The 19,565-nt window shown below is 39.7% G+C and overlaps 3 protein-coding genes and 1 long non-coding RNA gene across 4 annotated transcripts; 1 reads left to right on the top strand and 3 right to left on the bottom strand.

The window, feature by feature from the left end:
- On the bottom strand, nt 1-1,239 carry LOC120719552 (vomeronasal type-2 receptor 26-like). Its single transcript, XM_040008837.1, has one exon. It carries the CDS (start codon nt 1,217-1,219, stop codon nt 254-256), a length of 966 nt encoding a protein of 321 aa, XP_039864771.1. The 5' UTR covers nt 1,220-1,239; the 3' UTR covers nt 1-253.
- LOC120719898 (vomeronasal type-2 receptor 1-like) lies at nt 1,236-6,895 on the bottom strand. Its single transcript, XM_040009461.1, has 6 exons — nt 6,059-6,895; nt 5,657-5,931; nt 5,483-5,507; nt 2,155-2,360; nt 1,722-2,015; nt 1,236-1,403 (listed from the first exon to the last, which is right to left on the bottom strand). The coding sequence occupies exons 1-6, from the start codon at nt 6,276-6,278 to the stop codon at nt 1,236-1,238; spliced, it is 1,188 nt and encodes a 395-aa protein (XP_039865395.1). The 5' UTR covers nt 6,279-6,895.
- A 4,257-nt stretch (nt 6,896-11,152) lies between these two features.
- LOC120720066 (zinc finger MYM-type protein 1-like) lies at nt 11,153-14,404 on the bottom strand. Its single transcript, XM_040009689.1, has one exon. The coding sequence runs from the start codon at nt 13,597-13,599 to the stop codon at nt 11,176-11,178; it is 2,424 nt and encodes an 807-aa protein (XP_039865623.1). The 5' UTR covers nt 13,600-14,404; the 3' UTR covers nt 11,153-11,175.
- Nucleotides 14,405-17,446: 3,042 nt separating this feature from the next.
- LOC120719570 lies at nt 17,447-19,142 on the top strand. The gene is made up of 3 exons (XR_005692721.1): nt 17,447-17,600; nt 17,900-18,280; nt 18,652-19,142. It is a non-coding gene; the product is annotated as an uncharacterized LOC120719570 (long non-coding RNA).
- Nucleotides 19,143-19,565: the final 423 nt, after the last annotated feature.

Genomic DNA, 19,565 nt, shown 5'->3' on the forward strand with positions numbered 1-19,565 from the left:
ACTAAACTCATGATAATAAGGTAATATGTTTTGTTTACCATACCATACCATACGTTATTGCCTCTTGGGAATTGTTAAATTTGGTTTCCACAGTATTATTCCTAGTTCTTCTTCTTTTGTCTACGCTGTTTAGGGGTCTCCACAGTAGATCATCAGCTTCCAACTCACCCTATCCCTGACATTCTCATGTGTCACACCACTCACTTGTCAGAACAGGAATTGATGAACATTAGCAAGTACTAGAAGCTCTATACTATAACTGATTTTTGTTGATTAAATATTTCTTAGTGTTCTTCTCAGGCTTAAACAATATGATAAAACACTTGGGAGCAAATATACACATTATTAGACCAAAGCTGGAGGCCAGAATTGCAAAAATCTCCACAACTACAGCGAATTTCCCAGGAGAGCTGACATATGCTGGGATAAATGTGATCCAGACAGTACAAAATATTAGCATGCTGAAGGTGATAAGCTTTGCTTCATTGAAATTATCAGGTAATTTGCGGGCTAAGACTGCTAAAACAAAGCAAAAGGCAGCCAGTATGCCTAAGTATCCAAGCACAGCCCAGAAGCCAGCAGGAGAGCCTAATGCACATTCCAATATGATTTTCTCCTTGTACGTGGTTAGATTTTTTATTGGAAAGGGAGGGCTCACTACCAACCAAACAGTACATATTAAAACTTGAATAAAGGTGAAAGACACAACAGTCATTCTTTGCTGTGGTGGACCAAACCATTTCATGACATTACTACCTGGAATTGTAGCTTTAAAAGCCATTAAAACCACTATAGTTTTCCCAAGTACACAGGAGATACAGAGTACAAAGGTGATCCCAAATGCAGTGTGACGCAGCATGCAGGACCACTCAGATGGTGCTCCAATGAAAGTTAATGAACATAAGAAACACAGAGTCAGTGAGATGAGCAGCAGGAAGCTCAGCTCAGAGTTGTTGGCCCTGACAATTGGAGTTTTCCTGTGACAAAAGAATACAGCCGCAGTTACGATGGTCAGACAGGCACCAATGACTGAGAATGTAGCCAGGATAATTCCTAGGAGGTCCTGAAAGGAAAGATACTCCACAGGCTTAGGGATGCAAGTGTCTCTCTTTTTGTTAGGCCAGAATTCCTTTTGACAAGGTAAACAATCAGTCGAATCTGGATAAAAAACAAATAAATACAATTTTTTCTTGATTTTCATATATACACAATGAAACATTTTAAATGCATGGCAATCATTTCTCTTTACCTGTACTATTACTAATCTCTCCCTCAGGACATGCTGTACAGTCATAGCAGCAGATGGGTTTTCCTTTCTGCAACACTTTACGAGTTCCTGGAGGACAACTGTCCGTGCACACTGACACCGGCACCTGTGAAAGACATAAAGGTTGCAGAATAAACGTAAATATTTACTATGCAGCTGTAATCATTGTTTACTAATCGATTGTGCGATCGTGGCTCAAGAGTTGGCAGTTCGTCTTGTAATCAGAGGGTTGTCGGTTTGAGCCCCAGCTCGGACAGTCCTGGTCGTTGTGTTCTTGGGCAAGACACTTCACCCGTTGCCTACCGGTGATGGCCAGAGGGGCCGATGGCGCGATATGGCAGCGTTGCTTCTGTCAGTCTGCCCCAGGGCAGCTGTGGCTACAACTGTAGCTTGCCTCCACCAGTGTGTGAATGTGAGAGTGAATGAATAGTGGAAATATAAAAGCGCTTTGAGGGTCTCGAAAACCGCTATATAAATGCAATCCATTATTATTATTACTAAAGTTTGTCAAATTCTGACTGCTTACTTTCATGCTACCCTCCATCCAGGTAATGTTTTTGTCGATCTGGAATTCCTGGCCCACGTGCCGTGATGCATCATACAGCCCTACAGTCACTATCTCCGTCATGCCATTTTCACTTTTCTGCCAGTTAACCAGTTCATAAATAGCCACAGGATCCCCATTAGCGTCAAATGACACATCATAGCCATTTTGGGAGAAATTTGCTTTCTTCAGCTCAATTAAAATCTGATAAAATTAGGGATAATGGGAGGGGAAAGCAAAAAAAAAAAGATGCAATATTTCAATAACAAATATTAATATTGCATATCAATTCATATTGCAGTTGATGAAAGACACTGACATCAACATATTTATTTCTTCTGACCTGTTTGGACTCTAACTTGGTTAACTTGTCACACTCTACAGTGCCATTAATTTCCTGGCACACTGCATTATGGATGGCATGTGCTACTGCATACACGGCCTTGTACACCATGTTAGTAACTCTGAGCTGTGATGTGTCAGTGTACTGGTTTTGCAGATTCTGTATGTCTTCATTTCCATCACATACTTTCTTCTTTGCAGTGGCATCTAAAATCACAAAAAGACAGAGCAGATGTCAACATTAAACTAGATCTCAGATGTGTTCTCTTTATAAATGTTGCAAATTATGCTGGTACCATGAAACATATTTATTTTATAAAAAATAAAATAAAATATAATAAAAAATGGAAAATAATCCTACCACGAATAATTAGTATAGGACATAACACTAACAGTAATCTAGCTAATTGCATTTTCTATCGTACAATCACATTACCATTACTAACAAGGAAATGCGATGTGAATGCGTTACTATTTTTCAGCACACAGACGATTGAAGCTGTCTTCATCTTACCAGGAGCTGGGGGAGGGGGGGCAAAGTCACACAAGTGCTGCTGATTGGCTGAGGAAGAATAAAGTAGTTTACCATGACTACTTTATTCAAAAACCTCTATATCATCATGGAGGTCTCTGATGTTGACTCAAACTACACATGACCAGTTTAAGATGACACAGCAACAAGATGTTATGTCAACCCTGGACAACCCTTAGTCTCCATTTCTTGTTTTAACAGTGTGAACTTCAAAGTATGTACCAGTTTTTAAATTGTGTTGATAAGCCACGAAAAAAACAGAGTTTTGTTATGTTTACTGCAGTGTTTTCTAAGGAAAGGGCTCGAAAGCAGTCTCTTCTCAAAAGAAAAAAAAAAACACCTTTTTCCTATTGGTGGAAAAATGTGTCATGTTGACCAATCAAAAGATGATATGAGAGAGCAAAAGAGAAAGAGAGGGAGTTTTGAGATGCAAGAGATTAGTGTGTTTGGAGTGTGTCGTTAGTGTGTTGTACAGTCGATAGTTTTGTTTTGTGTGTCAGAACAATGAGGCAACTGCTAAATGTTGCAGTTGCTGCCAAAATTAGTGATGTGCGGATCGATCCTGAAATATCGATTCCTCCGATACCAATCATTTATGTTCTAGAATCAATTCTCACATTAAAATATCGATATTTTAGTAATTTAGAGTAAATTTGTAGTTTATCATTAACAGGAACACAGTGGAAAGAAACTATAACATTCGGATTGTCTACATTCAAAGGAACTACTTCCTCTTCCGCCTTTCATAGTCATGTGCGAAATACGGCTGTATAAATGTCTCGCAGCCCCTTGGCGTGCGCACTCACAACAATGGCTGAGCGTAATTGGAGTCATGTGCGGACGTATTTTACCTCCACAAACAGCTGAGACGTGGTTTGCGATACATGTGGCAAAAAAGTGCTCCAAGAGTGAGGTGTTGTGGCCATACTAGGGAGACATTTAAAAGGGCTGTTGGGGGGGGATAAATAAATTTTACAGGGTTTATTTATCGGATAAAATACGTCAATTCAGAGGCTGCTTCCACCTGAGGACCCGGCCTTCACGGTCTAAAGAAAGCCGGGTAGTACGTCACGAGCTCTCTCGGTGGAGGGAAACTCTGCCGTCTGCTCCTTGCTGTCTAAAATATAACCGGGCACTGACATAAACTCTCAACCGTCTCACACTTTGTTTAATCAGTTTTCTGTTTGACGTTTATTTAGCTGTGTGAAAACCCTGGAGGAACCCTCCCGAGGGTTTAATAAAGTTAAATTTAATTTAATCTAATCTAATAACTTTAATCTCAGCCAAACCGATTTACTCACGAACAAATAAAACACTGAAAAAGCCAAACAATAACATTTTTAAGTTATCAATGTGACTTATATATCATGTTTAACACGAGTAGCGAAAGACCGCAGGGGTTTGAAGACGATGTGTCGGTCGGCTCAGATATTTGAAGACCCAGAAAGAGAAATAAGACTAATATTAAAACTAAGTAGCTGCATTGTTGGAAATTGAAATTGGCCATTCTACGATATGGTTTTTCAATTTTGTTGTCCGGGTGGAAAATCGGGAGAAATTCGGGAGAATGTTGGCTCCGGGAGATTTTCGGGAGGGGCACTGAAATTCGGTATTCTCCCGGAAAAATCGGGAGGGTTGGCATGTATTGTTGTGGCAACACCACTAACCTTGTCAAACACCTCAGAGTAAATCATATCACAGAATATGACGAGCGTATGTTGAGGCGAACTGAAGAGGAGGACAGGGACAGGTGCTGCAAGGGCGAGACAGACGTCTCTCACAGAGTCCTTTAGTGCTGCAGGCAGGCAGGTGTTCAAATAGCGCACAACTTCAGTTTTTTTTATTTCTATATGATGAACTCTGCATTGTTAAGTGATAAGAACAAGAAATCTGATGTCCTGTAATCATTATGATGCTATAATTTGAGATACAAAGAATAAAATAAGTTTTTGTACAAAGTATCGGTATCGGATCAGTATCATCGATACTACCCTGAATATTACTTGGTATTGGATCGGAAAGAAAATCAGTGGTATCGCACATCACTAGCCAAAATGCCACCAAGGGCAGATTGCAATATAAACGCTGCCTCCAGGTCGAAGACACAAGGGGTGATACACCTCCTGCTTTCAGGCCTGCAGGTATCAGGCTTGTGATGTTCTCGCGTTAATTGCGATTAATTAATTAGAAAAAAACAACGTACTAAAAAATTACGCATTTAATTGCACTTTGCATTCCAGGCAAAAGCTAACTTTTGTCAATGCACAATTTCCTGGTATATCGATTACAGTGATGCACACATCAGAGCTACAAAGAATAAGAAGAAAGTGCGTTGCTAGGAATGATTGGAGGCAAATTTAATTTCAAAAGACTACCCAACCGATGGAAGGCTTGATAATTGTGGTTTTGTGCAAACTGTGAAAAAAGGAATTTGCATACCACCGAAACACTTCAACCTTATGGTACCATCTAAATGCAAATTATGTTGCAGCGAGCACAGAAACTGTGGGAGCTGTTGACTCTAGCAGTCAAAAGGTGTGGGCAGCCCAAACTTGATGAAATGACTGGCTTCAGGACCAAAATTAGCAATTCAACATTGGACAAAGTAATAAATTCTCTCCGAAAATTGATTGCTCTGACTGTAAACCACTATCATTGGTAGAAGACAGGTGGTTAGAAAATGGACTACAGTTATCGTCAGGGGACCCAATTTTCCAACTGCCGTGCCGAAAGACTATTTCAAGTAAAATTCAACAGCTTTATGACACTGAAAAGCAAGCAAATTTAGATGCCTTACAGACAGGCCTGCTAACATGGAGGAACTACAGTAGGAGCAAACACCACTGGGGCAACAGAAAGAGCCACTCATACAGGATGTTTCATCTACTAAAGAATCAAGAGGCCGTTTTGCCTCAGCCCATGAAGCAGCATTAGACTTTGTAACATCAGCAGTTGACAAGATAATTTAAACCAAGAAAAATGTCTTACTTTTGGTCAGTGTGCAGTTAAATGCATCCTCCCAGAACTCAGTAAGTATTTGAGAAGACGCCACTTGTGAGGGGGACAGATTCAGCAGGAAGTCTCTGAGGCCTGGGATTATAGACTTTGGAATCCCAAATCCAATGGCCCCAGCACAGAAACTGAACCTCATTAATTCTGGGTTAGTTACCCATGATTCACTGCCAATCCACTGGCGAGAAGGGGAAGGCTCATGTGATAGCTCCTCCAACAGTGCCCTCATGTCCCCTAAAGATAGAAGTGCCACAACAACCATGGCTGTAGACCTTGACAGACAATATTGTGCATTAGAAGCATTTTAAAGTGTAACTGCATGAAAAAATGTAATTTTGAAGACAGTAAGTCTAATATTTGCAGAAAAAATATCTGTGATGAGGAAACCTGCGGATAACATCTGCTACTCTCTGAATTCTGCTATGTGGGTATGTTCGATGGAAAGAAAGAGAGTACTCCACACAGATCCCCTCTTTCTGTGCTGCTTTTAGAAATGAAGCCATGCCGTTATTTCCATAATCTGAATCTGACCGAACAGCACCTATCCAAGTCCAGCCAAAGTATTTTACCAGCTTGGCCATTGCTTCAGCTTGGAACTGGTCACTGGGAATTGTTCTGAAAAAATTGGGGTACTGCTGCTTGTCAGACAAGCATGCGCATGTTGAAAAGTGGCTAACCTAAACCAAATGAAATAAAACACCACACACCACAAAATCAAATATCATGCACATACATATTTTAAATTCAAAAATTGACAGAAATTGAAAACATTTACTTGGGGAATGTTAAAGGACCTGATGACTTGGGACAAACTGATGGATGTCGTAGACCCCGAGCCACCAACAACAGCCATCACCATACCAGAATGTGAGCAATTGTTATCCATGGAAAACACAGGGTCGAAGCTATTTAGAAACTGAAATGCCATGTGCACTGCTACAGGCACTGATGCACATGAGTCATAGATCTGATACCCGAGCCTGATTCCGGGCAGCAGCTCTGTGCTGTTGTTAATCTCTTCTATGGCAAAAACCATTGCACGCGATGATTGCAGTTCACTGGTGTAAAGGCTGAAAATAGTTGTGTCAGTGTTAGAATATAGACTGTAGATTTAGTTTAAATTAAATAGAACCAACAACAGGATAATTTGCTGGTTGTATCTGTTGATCAAATTTTCATCAGAATGTTGCCTGACCAGTTAAATTGAGCACAAAAGATTAGCATAAGAAATTAGTGGAAAATTATGGATTACTAATTAAAGTCTTTTCATTTCCTTTTAAATATAATACATTTAAATGCATTTCCTTTATCATTTCCTTTAAATCGTTTCCTTTATAAAACTGTTATTTAACATTTTGTATAATTTCTGTTTTTTAAAACACAACAAATTATTTTATAAAGAATAAATGACTTTTTTTTTTTTTACATTTTTTTAACACTACACAGAATCAATGTAGTTCCATAGAACATAACACACATGAAAACATTTCTCTCCTCATACAGTCCAACATGTTTTTACACCTTCTTCCCATTACTGACTTTCTTACTCACTAACCTTCCTTTGCATTTTGCAGGCTCAGGCATGCTGGTGTAGTCACTGTAAACTGTGTTCATGTAGACGTGAAGGGAAAAATCACCACCAATAACAAAGTCCCCATCCTTTGAAAATGCAGGTAGACGAGTGCTTCCCTGCAGCTTGCAGTTCAGAGAGGATGCCGTCGTACCATCTTGAGCTCCTATATGCCTAGTCATTTGTCTCATACCATCTAGACACACTGCAAAGGCAACAGCTGAGTTGAGGTGAAACAAACACACAGCCAATACCAAACCAATTACAAGAGCTGCTATCTCCATTTCCATCTAAAATTGTCTGTATATGGGCACACATTGTTTCCATTGGTTTATATAGGTCTTCAAACAAAGGGGTTTTGTCATCTTCTCATCTTCTTGAGAATATGATGTCATTGATTAACCCTTACATAGTGTTGACATTCTAAGTCTTCACAGTATGGTTTTGATTGGGCCCAAGATTTCCCTCATAATAATTGGCTACGACAAATGATCCAATACAGCTTTATTTAATTTAGATTGGAACATCAACATATTTTTAATCCTTAACTAATATTTCATACAGCAGAAAGAGTGTATATTTTTGTTTTTGCACCAACTGTTTTTGCAAAAAAACATATATTATCACACAAGATCTTATGTTGGTATACCTAAGACAGAAAAATATCATAGAGTGTTAATAATTTAAATCTATTTTTTGGAAAGTGTAAATGGCAAGAAAATTCTGGAATTGTCGGGATTTATTATGACTGTACTGCATAACCATTACTACTACTAACATTGACTTTTCTCTGTAACTACTATTTGTAGTAATACAAAGGAATTAAAATTTAGAGCACAAAAGTCATAATAGTATAAAAATAGTATGCTAAAATGTGAACTTATATTACCTTATTATCATGAGTTCAGTAGCACATAAAGATCTTAATGTTAAATACAGTGGTATGCAAATGTTTGGGCACCGTTGATAATTTTCATGATTTTCCTTCATAAATCATTGGTTGTTTGGATCAGCAATTTCATTTAAATATATCATATGTCAGATGGACACAATGATATTTGAGAAGTGAAATAAAGTGTATAGGATTTACAGAAAGTGAGCAAAAGTTACTTGGAACTGGGAACCCCAACAGACAAATTACATCAATATTTAGTAGATCCTCCTTTTGCAGAAATAATGCCTCCAAACACTTCTTATAGCTTCCAATTAGAGTCTGGATTCTGGTTAAAGGTATTTTGGACCTTTCATCTTTACAAAACATCTCCAGTTCAGTAAGGTTTGATGGTTTCCGAGCATGGACAGCCGGTTTAATTCACACCATAGATTTTCTATAATATTCAGGTCTGGGGAGTGAGATGGCCATTCCAGAACGTTGTACTCGATCCTCTGCCTGAACGCCTTAGTAGATTTTGAACAGTGTTTAGGGTCATTGTCTTGTTGAAATATCCGGCCCTGGTGCAACTTCAACTTTGTTACTGATTCTTGAACATTATTTTCAAGAATTTGCTAATATGCACTGGCCACACAGCCTCACAGCATGATGGAACTACCACCACATTTTACTGTGGGTGGCAAGTGTTTGTTTTGAAATGCTGTGTTCTGTTTCTGCCATGCATACCACCTTTTGTTATGCCCAGATAACTCAATTTTAGTTTTATCAGTCCACAGCACCTTATTCCAAAATGGCTGGCTTGTCCAAATGTGCTTAAGCATACCTCAAACGAATCTGTATGTGGCATGCGCGCAGAAAAGGTTTCTTCTGCATTACTCTCCCATACAGCATCTCCTCGTGCAAAGTACGCTGAATAGTTGAACAATGCACAAGATGCAAGATGATGTTGCAGGTCTTTGGAACTGGTCTGTGGGTTATTAGCAGTGTTGGGTAAGTTACTTTAAATTAGTAACTTAGTTACATTACTAGTTACTTCTATCAAAAGTAACTCAGTTACTTCAAGTTACTCGTTACTTTCAGAGTAACTAGTTACTAGGGAAAGTAACTTTGGTTTTACTCAGAATTCTCTTGTTAATGTGTTGCTTCTGTAACTGGATACCCAGCCAGACTGCCAGTCTTCTAGCTTGCTTACTTGCCACAAGTGCACTGTGCCACCTACCAACAGAAAGGAAAAAAAATAATGTGCACACTTCCATGAGAGAAATCCCACGCCTGGACCGTCGTTGACCGCCGCATGATTCTAGCCTGCTTTTTACATCCAACACAAAAACTGCAGTCATGGTGCTTTCGATTGTACTCAGAACTCGGAAATTCTGCCTTCTGAATAGGAAGATGCAGGTAACACCAGAGTGCAGATGAGCTGCTTACAGGGCTGGACTGGGACAAAAACAAAAATTATCCCGGGCATTTTGACTAGAGACCGACCCACCATTATAGGAAAAATCATAAAGCCTTTGAATGAAAACAAACACTGTTGTGACAGTGATGTACACTGTTCTGATGGTATATATGTATCAATCTATCAATTGTTTGTTGTAAGACTCAGATAATTATTTTTTTAAAAGCTAGACATTTTAAATGAGAATAAGAAAGACAAGTATTTCCTTGTGCCCCCCTCTCCCTGTTAATGCCCTACCTGCCCCCCTGGCAACACTTTGCTAGATCCGCCCCTGCACAGTTACCAGCTGTCAGCTACATAAAAAAAGGATCCTGGTGTTATTTGTCTCTCAGAAACAGTTCATAACTTCCCTTCAACTCATTCATGTCACCTAAAAGGTAAACCTGTTTCTCCATCACCTGTTCAGCTCTGATGATCCAGTAAGGACATCTCCTGGTTTCATCTTCATGTTTCCATCTCACCACATATACAAACCGATATCATGACCAGCAGCTTTACAGCTTGGCTCCAGCAAACATCAGCTGATACTAGAAATTAATATTAAATAAATTCTAACAACAGCTGATCAAGCTTAAACGTGCTGCTGTTGTTTAGCGCGACATCTGCTGGTTTCCTCTTTCTGGCGCAAAGTGGGCGATAAACAAACGAGAGAAAAGCCGATCAGCTGATCATTGATCAGTTTCATGATTGAAGTAGAAACAGGAGAGGGAGGGGGGAGAATGAGAGAAGAAGAGGCAGCTGTGCAGCGTAAACACAGAGTAACTCCAGCTTTGTGTCTTTTTCATTGTAGCTGAAGTCCGGGACAAAATGTTCCTTTTCACCTCAATACGAAACCCATAAAATTTTCTCCAAATACGAGACGATTCTGTTTTTTACGGGACGGTTGGCAACTCTAATAATTAACCGTATGAACAAAATAAAGTTCAACATCAGTAGCATAGCACCCACCCAGCTGTATAGAAACTCTGTCATGCTAGCTAGTACGCAGTACGAAAAAGTCAGCATAACGAAAATAAACTCCACCTAAACTTGATTTATATGTGACTGAGATACACTGCAGGCAGGGCCGTTGCTAGCCATTTGGGTGCCCTAAGCACAAATGCTTTATGGTGCCCCCCCCCCCGCCACTGAAAAAAAAAAAAAAAAACATTAATACTTTTGAATTTCTCAGTGGAATTTGTTTAATTAAATAACAACAAACATGACAGTTAAACAAATAAATAAGGTTAAAGGAGGTTAAAAATACTGTTACAAATAAATACTGAAACAAAAATTGAACATTGGAACAAGAACAAAGAGCCTGGCAATAATGTGTAATTTTTTTTATAAAAAAATAATATATATAATATAATAGTATTATTATTAATATATTTACAAATAGTTTCACAATAGAATTTAAATAAGAAACTTAAATAAGAAAAATAAGAATTTGAACACAAAAGCCACATTCCTTAAGTAACTATGTTAAACATTTTTACAATTAGTTGTCAGAGTATGCCCTAGAGTCTAGGGCATACTCTGACAACCAGAAAATGCAGGCGTGTGCCTCTCTAGGGACTAGAGAGGCACACGCCTGCATTTTCTGGTTGCAAAATCAGCTATAAGGTCATCATATGATAGCTTCTGAGCCACGTCACCATTGATGCTGATAACAGCCAGACCACTTAAACGTTCCTGCCCCATTGATGAACGCAGGTACGTTTTAATGAGTTTGAGCTTTGAAAAGCTTCGCTCAGCAGAGGCAACTGTGACAGGCAGGGTCAGTGCAATACGCAGAGCAATCCACAGATTGGGATATACCTCTTGAAGCTGATTGTCATGTAAAAATGACAGCATTTCCAAAGCAGACGTCTGTGGTGGCAGCTGAGGAAGGTTGATGATTTCCTGCATCATCTCAGGTCCATCAATGTCAGCTACTCCCTTATCTGTCAGTGTCTTCTGTACTTCAGTGCAGTGTTTTTTTAAATCCTCCTTGGACATCCCATTCACTTTGCTGAAATCAAGCAGCACTCCATATTTCTCCTTCACTTGATTCATGGTCTCAAACCTCTCCTGTAGGGAGATTAAAGCAGAGTCCACAACACAATTGAAAAATGTGACCTCAAGCTTTTTAAGGGCATCGTGGAGGGGCTCATCAACAGCTTCATATGCAAACTGCCTTTTTGTGCTCCTGAGCCTTTTCTCCTTCAACTGTGGTTCTATGTTCAGGGCCTCACAGAGTTCTTTGGCAGCTGACACAGCCTCATCAAACCCAGACTGTCTGTATTTAGAGAGGTTACTTTTGGCAGTGTCAATGAGCCTGACAGCAACATCGAGCTGCATGGAGCTGGACTGTAGTAACTTGTTCACCTGGTTTGTGATTGTAAGAAGTTCACACCACACGATGGAGCAAATCAAAAATCGAAATGAGGCTACTTCCTCAGCAAGCACTTGAGCCTCCACCTTTGTGACTGCATCACTTACAGCTTCTCTGGCCTCCAGGAGAGCATCCCTCACTTCTTTTGTCTGACTCCGGACAGCAGTTACACTTTGAAGCCTGCTTTCCCATCTAACGTCACTCCAAGATTTAAGTGTCAATTTCACATGTTTTGTTAAAATGGCCCATCGCTGGGTGGCACTGGAAAAGAAATTGAACAACTTCTGCAAATATCCAAAGTAGCCAGTTGCATCTGGAGAGGACTTGGCAGCATCAGCTATGACCAGATTCATCGTATGAGCTCCACAAGGCACAAACAATGCTCTCGGGTTTAATTGTAGCAGTCTGGCCTGAACACCTTGCTTCTTCCCCTTCATGTTGGCCCCATTGTCATAGGCCTGTCCTCGACAGTTTTCAAATGGAATGCCAAGCTCCTTCAACTTGTCAAGGACAACATTGGACAGGTTAAGGCCAGTTGTTTGCTCCACATTTATATAGCCAAGAAAGTATTCTTTAATATCTGGTTGTGCTTGGAAACAAACAATGCGTACTATGACTGACATTTGTTCAGTGTGACTCACATCTGGAGTACAGTCAAGAATGATGGAGAAGTATTTTGCCAACTGGATTTGCTTCACAATGGCGCGGAATGTTTCTGAAGAGATAATCTGAATTAGTTCGTTCTGTGTCTCAGGGCTGAGGTAATGTGTGTGGGAACCTTCATCTTTTATGTTGGCCAAGTGATTTGCCATTACAAGGTCATATGTTGCCATAAGCTCTACTTCCTTCAAGAAGTTGCCATTGTCTGGCTCATAAAGACAGTCAGAAGAGCCCCTAAAAGACAAATTTCTGGAAGCCAGTGAGAGAGTTATTGAGAGTAATCGTTTGAGAATCTCTCGCCACTTTTTCCTTTCTGCCTCTAGTAAGGTCAACTCCTGTTGATCTATTGCCATGCTTTTCTTTAGCCGTGTGTCCAGTTCTCTCCACTTAAGCATGCGCTGTATGTGGTCTTGGCTACACTCATGACCCCTCAAACGGATGTTGATGTTCGACCAGTCACTGAAGCCCTCTGTACTCAGCTTTATATCCTTCACACTGAAAAGCTTACATGCAAAGCAGAACACAGCATTGTTCTGCGGTGAGTACACTAACCAGCTCCGGTGAACCTTTTCTCCATTGGGAAGAATTTTGAACTTAAGGCTAGTGTGAAATGCTCTTCCATCAGGCCCCTTTGGAAAATTAAAATCAGAGCTGACATTAAAAGGACCTCTCCGCACAATTTCAACACGATCAGCATCTACAATGTGAGCTGGCCAAAGAGCAGGATCGGTTGAAGGGGGCACACATGTCTCCACAGTGTCACTTTCTGATAGTCTCTCAGTGACAGGACTCTCAGTGGTACTTGTGTATGGAACTGTACCTGAACTGGTGGTTGATGGTTCTTGTTCTTCTTGGCTAGGGATTGTTGCAGGGTCTACAATGGCTGGTGGTTGATGTCCAGGGATGGCACTACTACTGGATGGTTCATCCTGTCCTTGAGATCCTCCTTGAACATATTTAAGCATTGACCCTGCATACAAGAGAAAATATTCAGGGATTTTACAGAAATACAATTTTGAATCTACAGTAGGCCTACGAAAGATTGCATTATAAGACTAATAAATTAAGTAAGTCACTGGTACATTTAAAAATTACTAACTATATTTTACATGTATAGATTTTCATAATGGCAAATGGCAATATAAACATGCTGTACATAATTTGATATAAATGCGCAAGTAGGAAATCTATATTACTGGAAGATATAGGTTTCATATTACAGTTTCACCAACAGATGTCGCCCTTGATCTATGAACCTAAAGAAAGACGAGAACTATTTATGTGTTCAGACGTCAATGGCATAAATAAGATATGCGTCTTTATAGATATCCTGAAATGCAGCAACATACAAAGTAATCTTGTCTAATCTGATAATAATACTTGACTGCATCACTGACCTATCCCAAAGTTAAGGTTAATCAGTAGCATGCATGACGTTAGCCAGCTAGCAACCTGAGGAGGGAAATGCTAGTCTCACGAATCACGATAACGTTAGCAATCGTGAGTCACGATTGCTAACGTTATCTGAAAACCGTCAATTGAGTGACCATGATGAGTTGCTTTTAGTAGTCCATTCTATATTCATATCCACAACGTAAACAAACTACCCAACATCAATCATTTGCAACATTTGTTAACACAGTATGAACACTGCTAACAGGAGCTATCACAGAGTTGACGGACATGAGCGTGCAAGCAAGGGCTACAATAATGAACTTTTTTTATTATTATTATTTAAACATTGCCTTACCGGCAAGCGACGCCTGAGTTTCATCACACTTCCTCTTCTTCTTTCTTTTCTCCGCTCCCGACTCCTGTTGCCGTTTCGAGGCCATGTTCAAACAGGTGTTTACCAATTATAGAACAGACCACTGGGAGTGGGGGGGGGGGGGCACCAGGAGGAGACTGGAGACAGGGCACAAAGCAGATTCACCCCTTTTCTCGGGAAAATTGTTTTATGTTGCTTTTGTATTGTTTAACCATATTAATGCATATGATATTTATAGTATTAATATGGTTTACTTTTTTTTTTTACGACCCTGATTTTTTTGGTGCCCTACCGGCCATTTGGTGCCCTACGCAGTGTGCGTTATGTGCGTTTGCGGAGCTACGGCACTGACTGCAGGTTATAACTTCTTACCTGAAGTTCAGTTCACCTGATACTCGGACCGGCGGCTGCTTCGGGTCTCTCCTCTTGCATCCACCTGCTGGCTTCCACCACTTGCTAATGTTATTGAATCTGTGGAAGCTCCGCGATAGCCACCACACGAAGTAACGAATAACGAGCCTATTTAAATCCCAGTAACGAGTAACGCGTTCCTGGTTTCGGCATAATAACTAGTTACCGTGCTCGTTACCACAATAATAACGTAGTTACTGTAACGCGTTACTTAATAACGCGTTAGTCCCAACACTGGTTATTAGTGCTAAAGGTTATCAGGGGTGCCCAAACTTTTGCATAACACTGTATGTTTTGTTCGAAATGCCCCATAGATTTTACATTTTATTACTCATAATACTATACGTTATTGCCTCTTGGGAATTGTTAAATTGTTAAATTCCTAGTTCTTCTTTTGAGACTCGTGAGAGGTGCAACTACATCTGCAAAAATTCTTACAGAAGCCACGATAATAGCCGGCTATTCCTTGGAATGGCCGGCTATTATCGTGGCTTCTGTAAGAATTTTTGCAGATGTAGTTGCACCTCTCACCAGTCTCACAAGTGTGTCAAAACCATTCGTATGGTCGCCCACATGCCAGAATGCTTTTGAGTCTGCCAAAGCTCTCCTCTGCAGCACACCAGTACTTGCCGCTCCTGTTTTCACACATCCGTTTAAACTTGAGGTGGATGCCAGCGCCGACGGTGCAGGTGTGGTGCTGTTGCAGGAGGATAGGCAGGGTGTTGATCACCCAATTGGTTACTTTTCAAAAAAAATTCAACTCCCACCAACAGAAATACAGTACCATTGAAAAAGAAGCTCTTTCTCTGTTGCTTGCTCTACAGAATTTCGAGGTCTATGTCGGTTCTAGTTCAGCGCCTGTCATTGTTTACACCGATCACAACCCCCTCGTGTTTTTGACTAGAATGCAAAATTCTAACCAAAGGCTCATGAGATGGTCCCTCTTAGTGCAGGATTTCAATCTGGAGAGCCATCACAAAAAAGGGACCGAGAATGTAATGGCAGATGCGCTATCGCGTGGTTTTCTGAACTCCTGAGTGCCAAACATCTATAGGGGGGATGTTTGGTCTTGGGAAGTGGGGTGTGTCCACTCCGGGTCGGGGAAAAGTTCCTTTTTTTGTTTTTTGCCTGTCCCATTTGGTTCTTTTGCCATCAGAATTATTGTCTAAAGGCAAAGAAAGATGCCCAACGGATCTACTTTACCAACCATCCCAGCCATGCCGTATTGGTCTATTTGATTCACCTTTGCTTTTATTGTTTATTTTATTTTATTTTCACTTGCTACACACGGGACAGACATGACTGGGGGAAAGAAAAGGGAGAAAGAAAGAGGAAAAGAAAAACAGCGGGGAAGAGGAACGGTGATAAAGGGCAAAAAACAAAAACCAACAAAACAAACAGACAGAAAATACATATATCAATCACCTGGATCACCTGTTGAGAAAGAAAAAACAGAAAACAAGCAAATAAAAAGAGCAATAAAATAAACAACATCATTGCAATGATCTATGTGAATATAACAGTAAATACTAAATATTGAATATTATTGTGCAGCATGTAAGATTGACAGCGCACAGTGTGCTTTGAGGTAGGAGCCAAAAAGGGTGTAGTTTGTGTGTGTGAGCACCTGTGTGTACACCTGTGAGCATGAGCACGCTTGTATTTAAAAGGTTCCTTCATGTAATGATCTGCTAGAGGGTGTGGGGTATGGAACTCCAAAGTGTTCAAAATTAAATAAATAAATAGGTCAAGATGAAATAAATAACTATGTGAATAAATAAGACACAGATATGTAATGTGAGAATGATATTGTGAAATCATGGAACACATTTTGAAAAAAATGCTCATTATTGTGAAATATATTGCATTCTGCTATATAAATGTACTTATTATTGTGAAATATTATTTCATGGTCATTATTTTTCACAATTACAGAGATTATTCCTGAGGCATTTTATTTATTTCCAGCCGTTTGTATTCCAAAATGACCTTTTTTCAAAGTCAGTCTTTATTTCAAAATCCCGTTTTTCCCGATGGCCTATTTATTTCATAATGCGACTTTTCAGCAGAATGACTTTGTCTGTCAAGTTTATGCTGTAATTGAGCACCTGTGTGATTCTGTACACAGCATTGTTTAGATGTTGACCTTAATTATGACGTTTGACAATGAATTATCGCTTACTTTTTTTTGTTACTGTCTAAACTAAGTGGGGCAGCTACGGCTAAAGCTATCGGCGCCATCTCGGCGTTGAGACACGTTTAGCCGGCGCAGTGTTAGCTGTTAGTGTGTTAACTCAGAGACTGGGGGCAGTGGAGCCTGTAGGAACCTTTTATACGGAGAGTAGACCTACCAGCTTTCCACAGTCTACTTACTTATCACATCTTGTTAGACAACAGGGTCATTAGTGCTTTAAATAGTATATAGTTGAATGTTTCATTGATGTTGGCAGTTGATTGTTCTCTGATAACACATAACAAAGTTGATGTTAAATAGCGAGTTTATTGAAATGGTTTTGTCTATTTCAGCAGCATTATAGATATCATACTTTCTCTGGTGTCTTCAGTAAAGCTAAAACAAGAATACATTTACATCCTTGGTTCTTTCAGCATTAATTGGAAAACTTTGTTGAGATTTGCTGTTATATGAAAAAATGTTTTATGTGCAGAAAATCTGATAGGAATTCTTCTATTGGAGATGTGGATTTGGATTCAAAAGTGCCTGACATTCAGCAGCCGACTGCAGAATGATGATGGGACATCTACGATCCAGAGGCATATACATTCAAAGTAAGCTGATATTGTTAAAATCTCCAAACACCAGTTTCCGGCCTGGAAAGCATGTGTCAGTGTGGCCTTGATGTGATATTTTAATGTAGGCATCAAAAATGACTAACATCTTCTTATCACTGTTATGCAGTTATGTTCCTGTTTGAACCAGTCTGTACACGATTCTCTCTCCTCACTAAATCTGTATAGCACCTGGATACTTACCTGACACAATGATGATCTGTCCCATATGCATTAGTGTTTACAATACAGTCTTTTTGTAGTTGTTAGTACTAAGACATGATCTGTTTGTTAATCAGGATTTCGACTGATGGATTCAACGAGACGAGTCAATCCAGAAGGGGTCAAGATGCGACTGTTATCTATTAAGACTGCAAGGCGTTTTCAGTACAGTGTATCAGCATCAAATCACCTTTGGCATATAGATGGAAATCAGCATTGAGCGCCTGTGGAGGGATGTATATGAAAACATCTTCACCCAGCTGGAGATTCAAGGACTGCTCAACCCTGGTGAAAAAATTCACTTGTTTGCTCTGCACAGACGCTTTTTGCATCACATTCAACATCATCTTCAGTCATTCCAGGAAGCATGGAATCAGCACGGACTCAGAAAAGCAAACAACCAGTAACCCCTGCACCTCTGGTTGCTGCACAGAAAGGAGGGACAAGATTTGTCACAGGTACATGACTATTTGATCCATATTTGTTCTTGTATGTAAAACTCTGCTATCTGTAGTGGAGATGAGTTTATTTCTACTGTGCAAGTTGGTGTACCAAATTTTTTTTTTTTCCTGTGAGTGGAAATGTCTCCCAAGCCATTCTCTCCTTTTATCCCACCTGTCAGGTATAGATGGCAATACTTTAAACAAAGTTAAATTTGTTATACCTGAAGAGAACCAATCCTGACCTAGAATGGGTGAATGAATAATTAGTTGGTAGCCAATGCCTAAGCAACTCACATAGGCCCTGGCAGACTCAATAAGTCCATCTAGGAACAGCTGCAGGAAACACCTCTTCAGTTTAGATTTAAAACATGTGCATGCTCTTTCAGGTTGATGAGGATTATGGTGTGGACTGGACAGGACAACATAATCGCCGCCCATCAAATGAGATCACAATTCCTGAGATTCAGCTCCCAGATGCACTGAATGAACAAGACCCTGACCCAAGACCCTACTTCAAAATCACTTGTAGAAAGACACTATCACATTTAATCAGTTTCTATGTCAGGAGGATTTTTTTTTTTTAAATTTCTACATCTATGGCTTTGTAGCTAATACTGATAAACAACATAACCAATTTCATTTTCAACAAAACAGTGAGTGGCTATAAAACAGGATTTGTTTTATACAGCTGTCACTTTAATGATATTCATCTCTTGGTTGGATATACAGTACATGTCAACTCTGAGCAGATTTAATACAATGAACACAGTACAGTAGTGTAACATCTTAATTCAAATATTTTTTTCTAGAACTTTTTTTGTACCAGTAGCGAGTATAAACAAAACATACTGTGTGATTTATAATGTACAGTGAACAACTGATTTTGATATTTGAACTCTTCATCAGTTTATATTAAAAAAGCCATACATGCTCACCTGTAGTGTGTATTTTTCACTGTCAAGTGTATTAAAAACTAGAACTCACTAGATTGTCCATTTCTTTGAACACTGAATACAGTAATGTGATGCAAGAAAGAAGAAATGGTCTAATCTTACCATGTGGTTATGGAATCAATCGTAAACCAGACCAAAACCTGAGTCAGAGTTGAGACACACCTGAATGTCCATTAGAAATGACTCATAGGTACAGTAGTGTGCAGGAAGACGTAGTACTTCAAAACCGGTGGAAGACTTTGGAAGACTGCTGTTGACCACTTCCACAGTCATTTCTCGGCAAGACTTCCCATGCTGTCCAAAACTTGATGAGGGCTTTTTGTTGTGCACAAGATGCTGCAACAGAA

Source organism: Simochromis diagramma, unplaced genomic scaffold (genome assembly GCF_900408965.1).
Source record: "Simochromis diagramma unplaced genomic scaffold, fSimDia1.1 OVJJ01000344.1, whole genome shotgun sequence".
NCBI classification, from domain to species: domain Eukaryota; kingdom Metazoa; phylum Chordata; class Actinopteri; order Cichliformes; family Cichlidae; genus Simochromis; species Simochromis diagramma.

What these genes read in the sequence shown, in the direction of transcription:
- LOC120719552 (XM_040008837.1), bottom strand. Translation starts at nt 1,219, where the DNA reads ATGTTTCATTGTGTATATATGAAAATCAAGAAAAAATTGTATTTATTT.
- LOC120720066 (XM_040009689.1), bottom strand. Translation starts at nt 13,599, where the DNA reads ATGCTTAAATATGTTCAAGGAGGATCTCAAGGACAGGATGAACCATCC.
- LOC120719898 (XM_040009461.1), bottom strand. Translation starts at nt 6,278, where the DNA reads ATGGCCAAGCTGGTAAAATACTTTGGCTGGACTTGGATAGGTGCTGTT. An exon ending in TCATCACAGATATTTTTTCT is followed by an intron (nt 5,932 to 6,058) that starts GCAAATATTAGA and finishes TTCTATCTTTAG; the next exon opens with GGGACATGAGGGCACTGTTG. An exon ending in CCAAGTTAGAGTCCAAACAG is followed by an intron (nt 2,016 to 2,154) that starts GTCAGAAGAAAT and finishes TAATTTTATCAG; the next exon opens with ATTTTAATTGAGCTGAAGAA.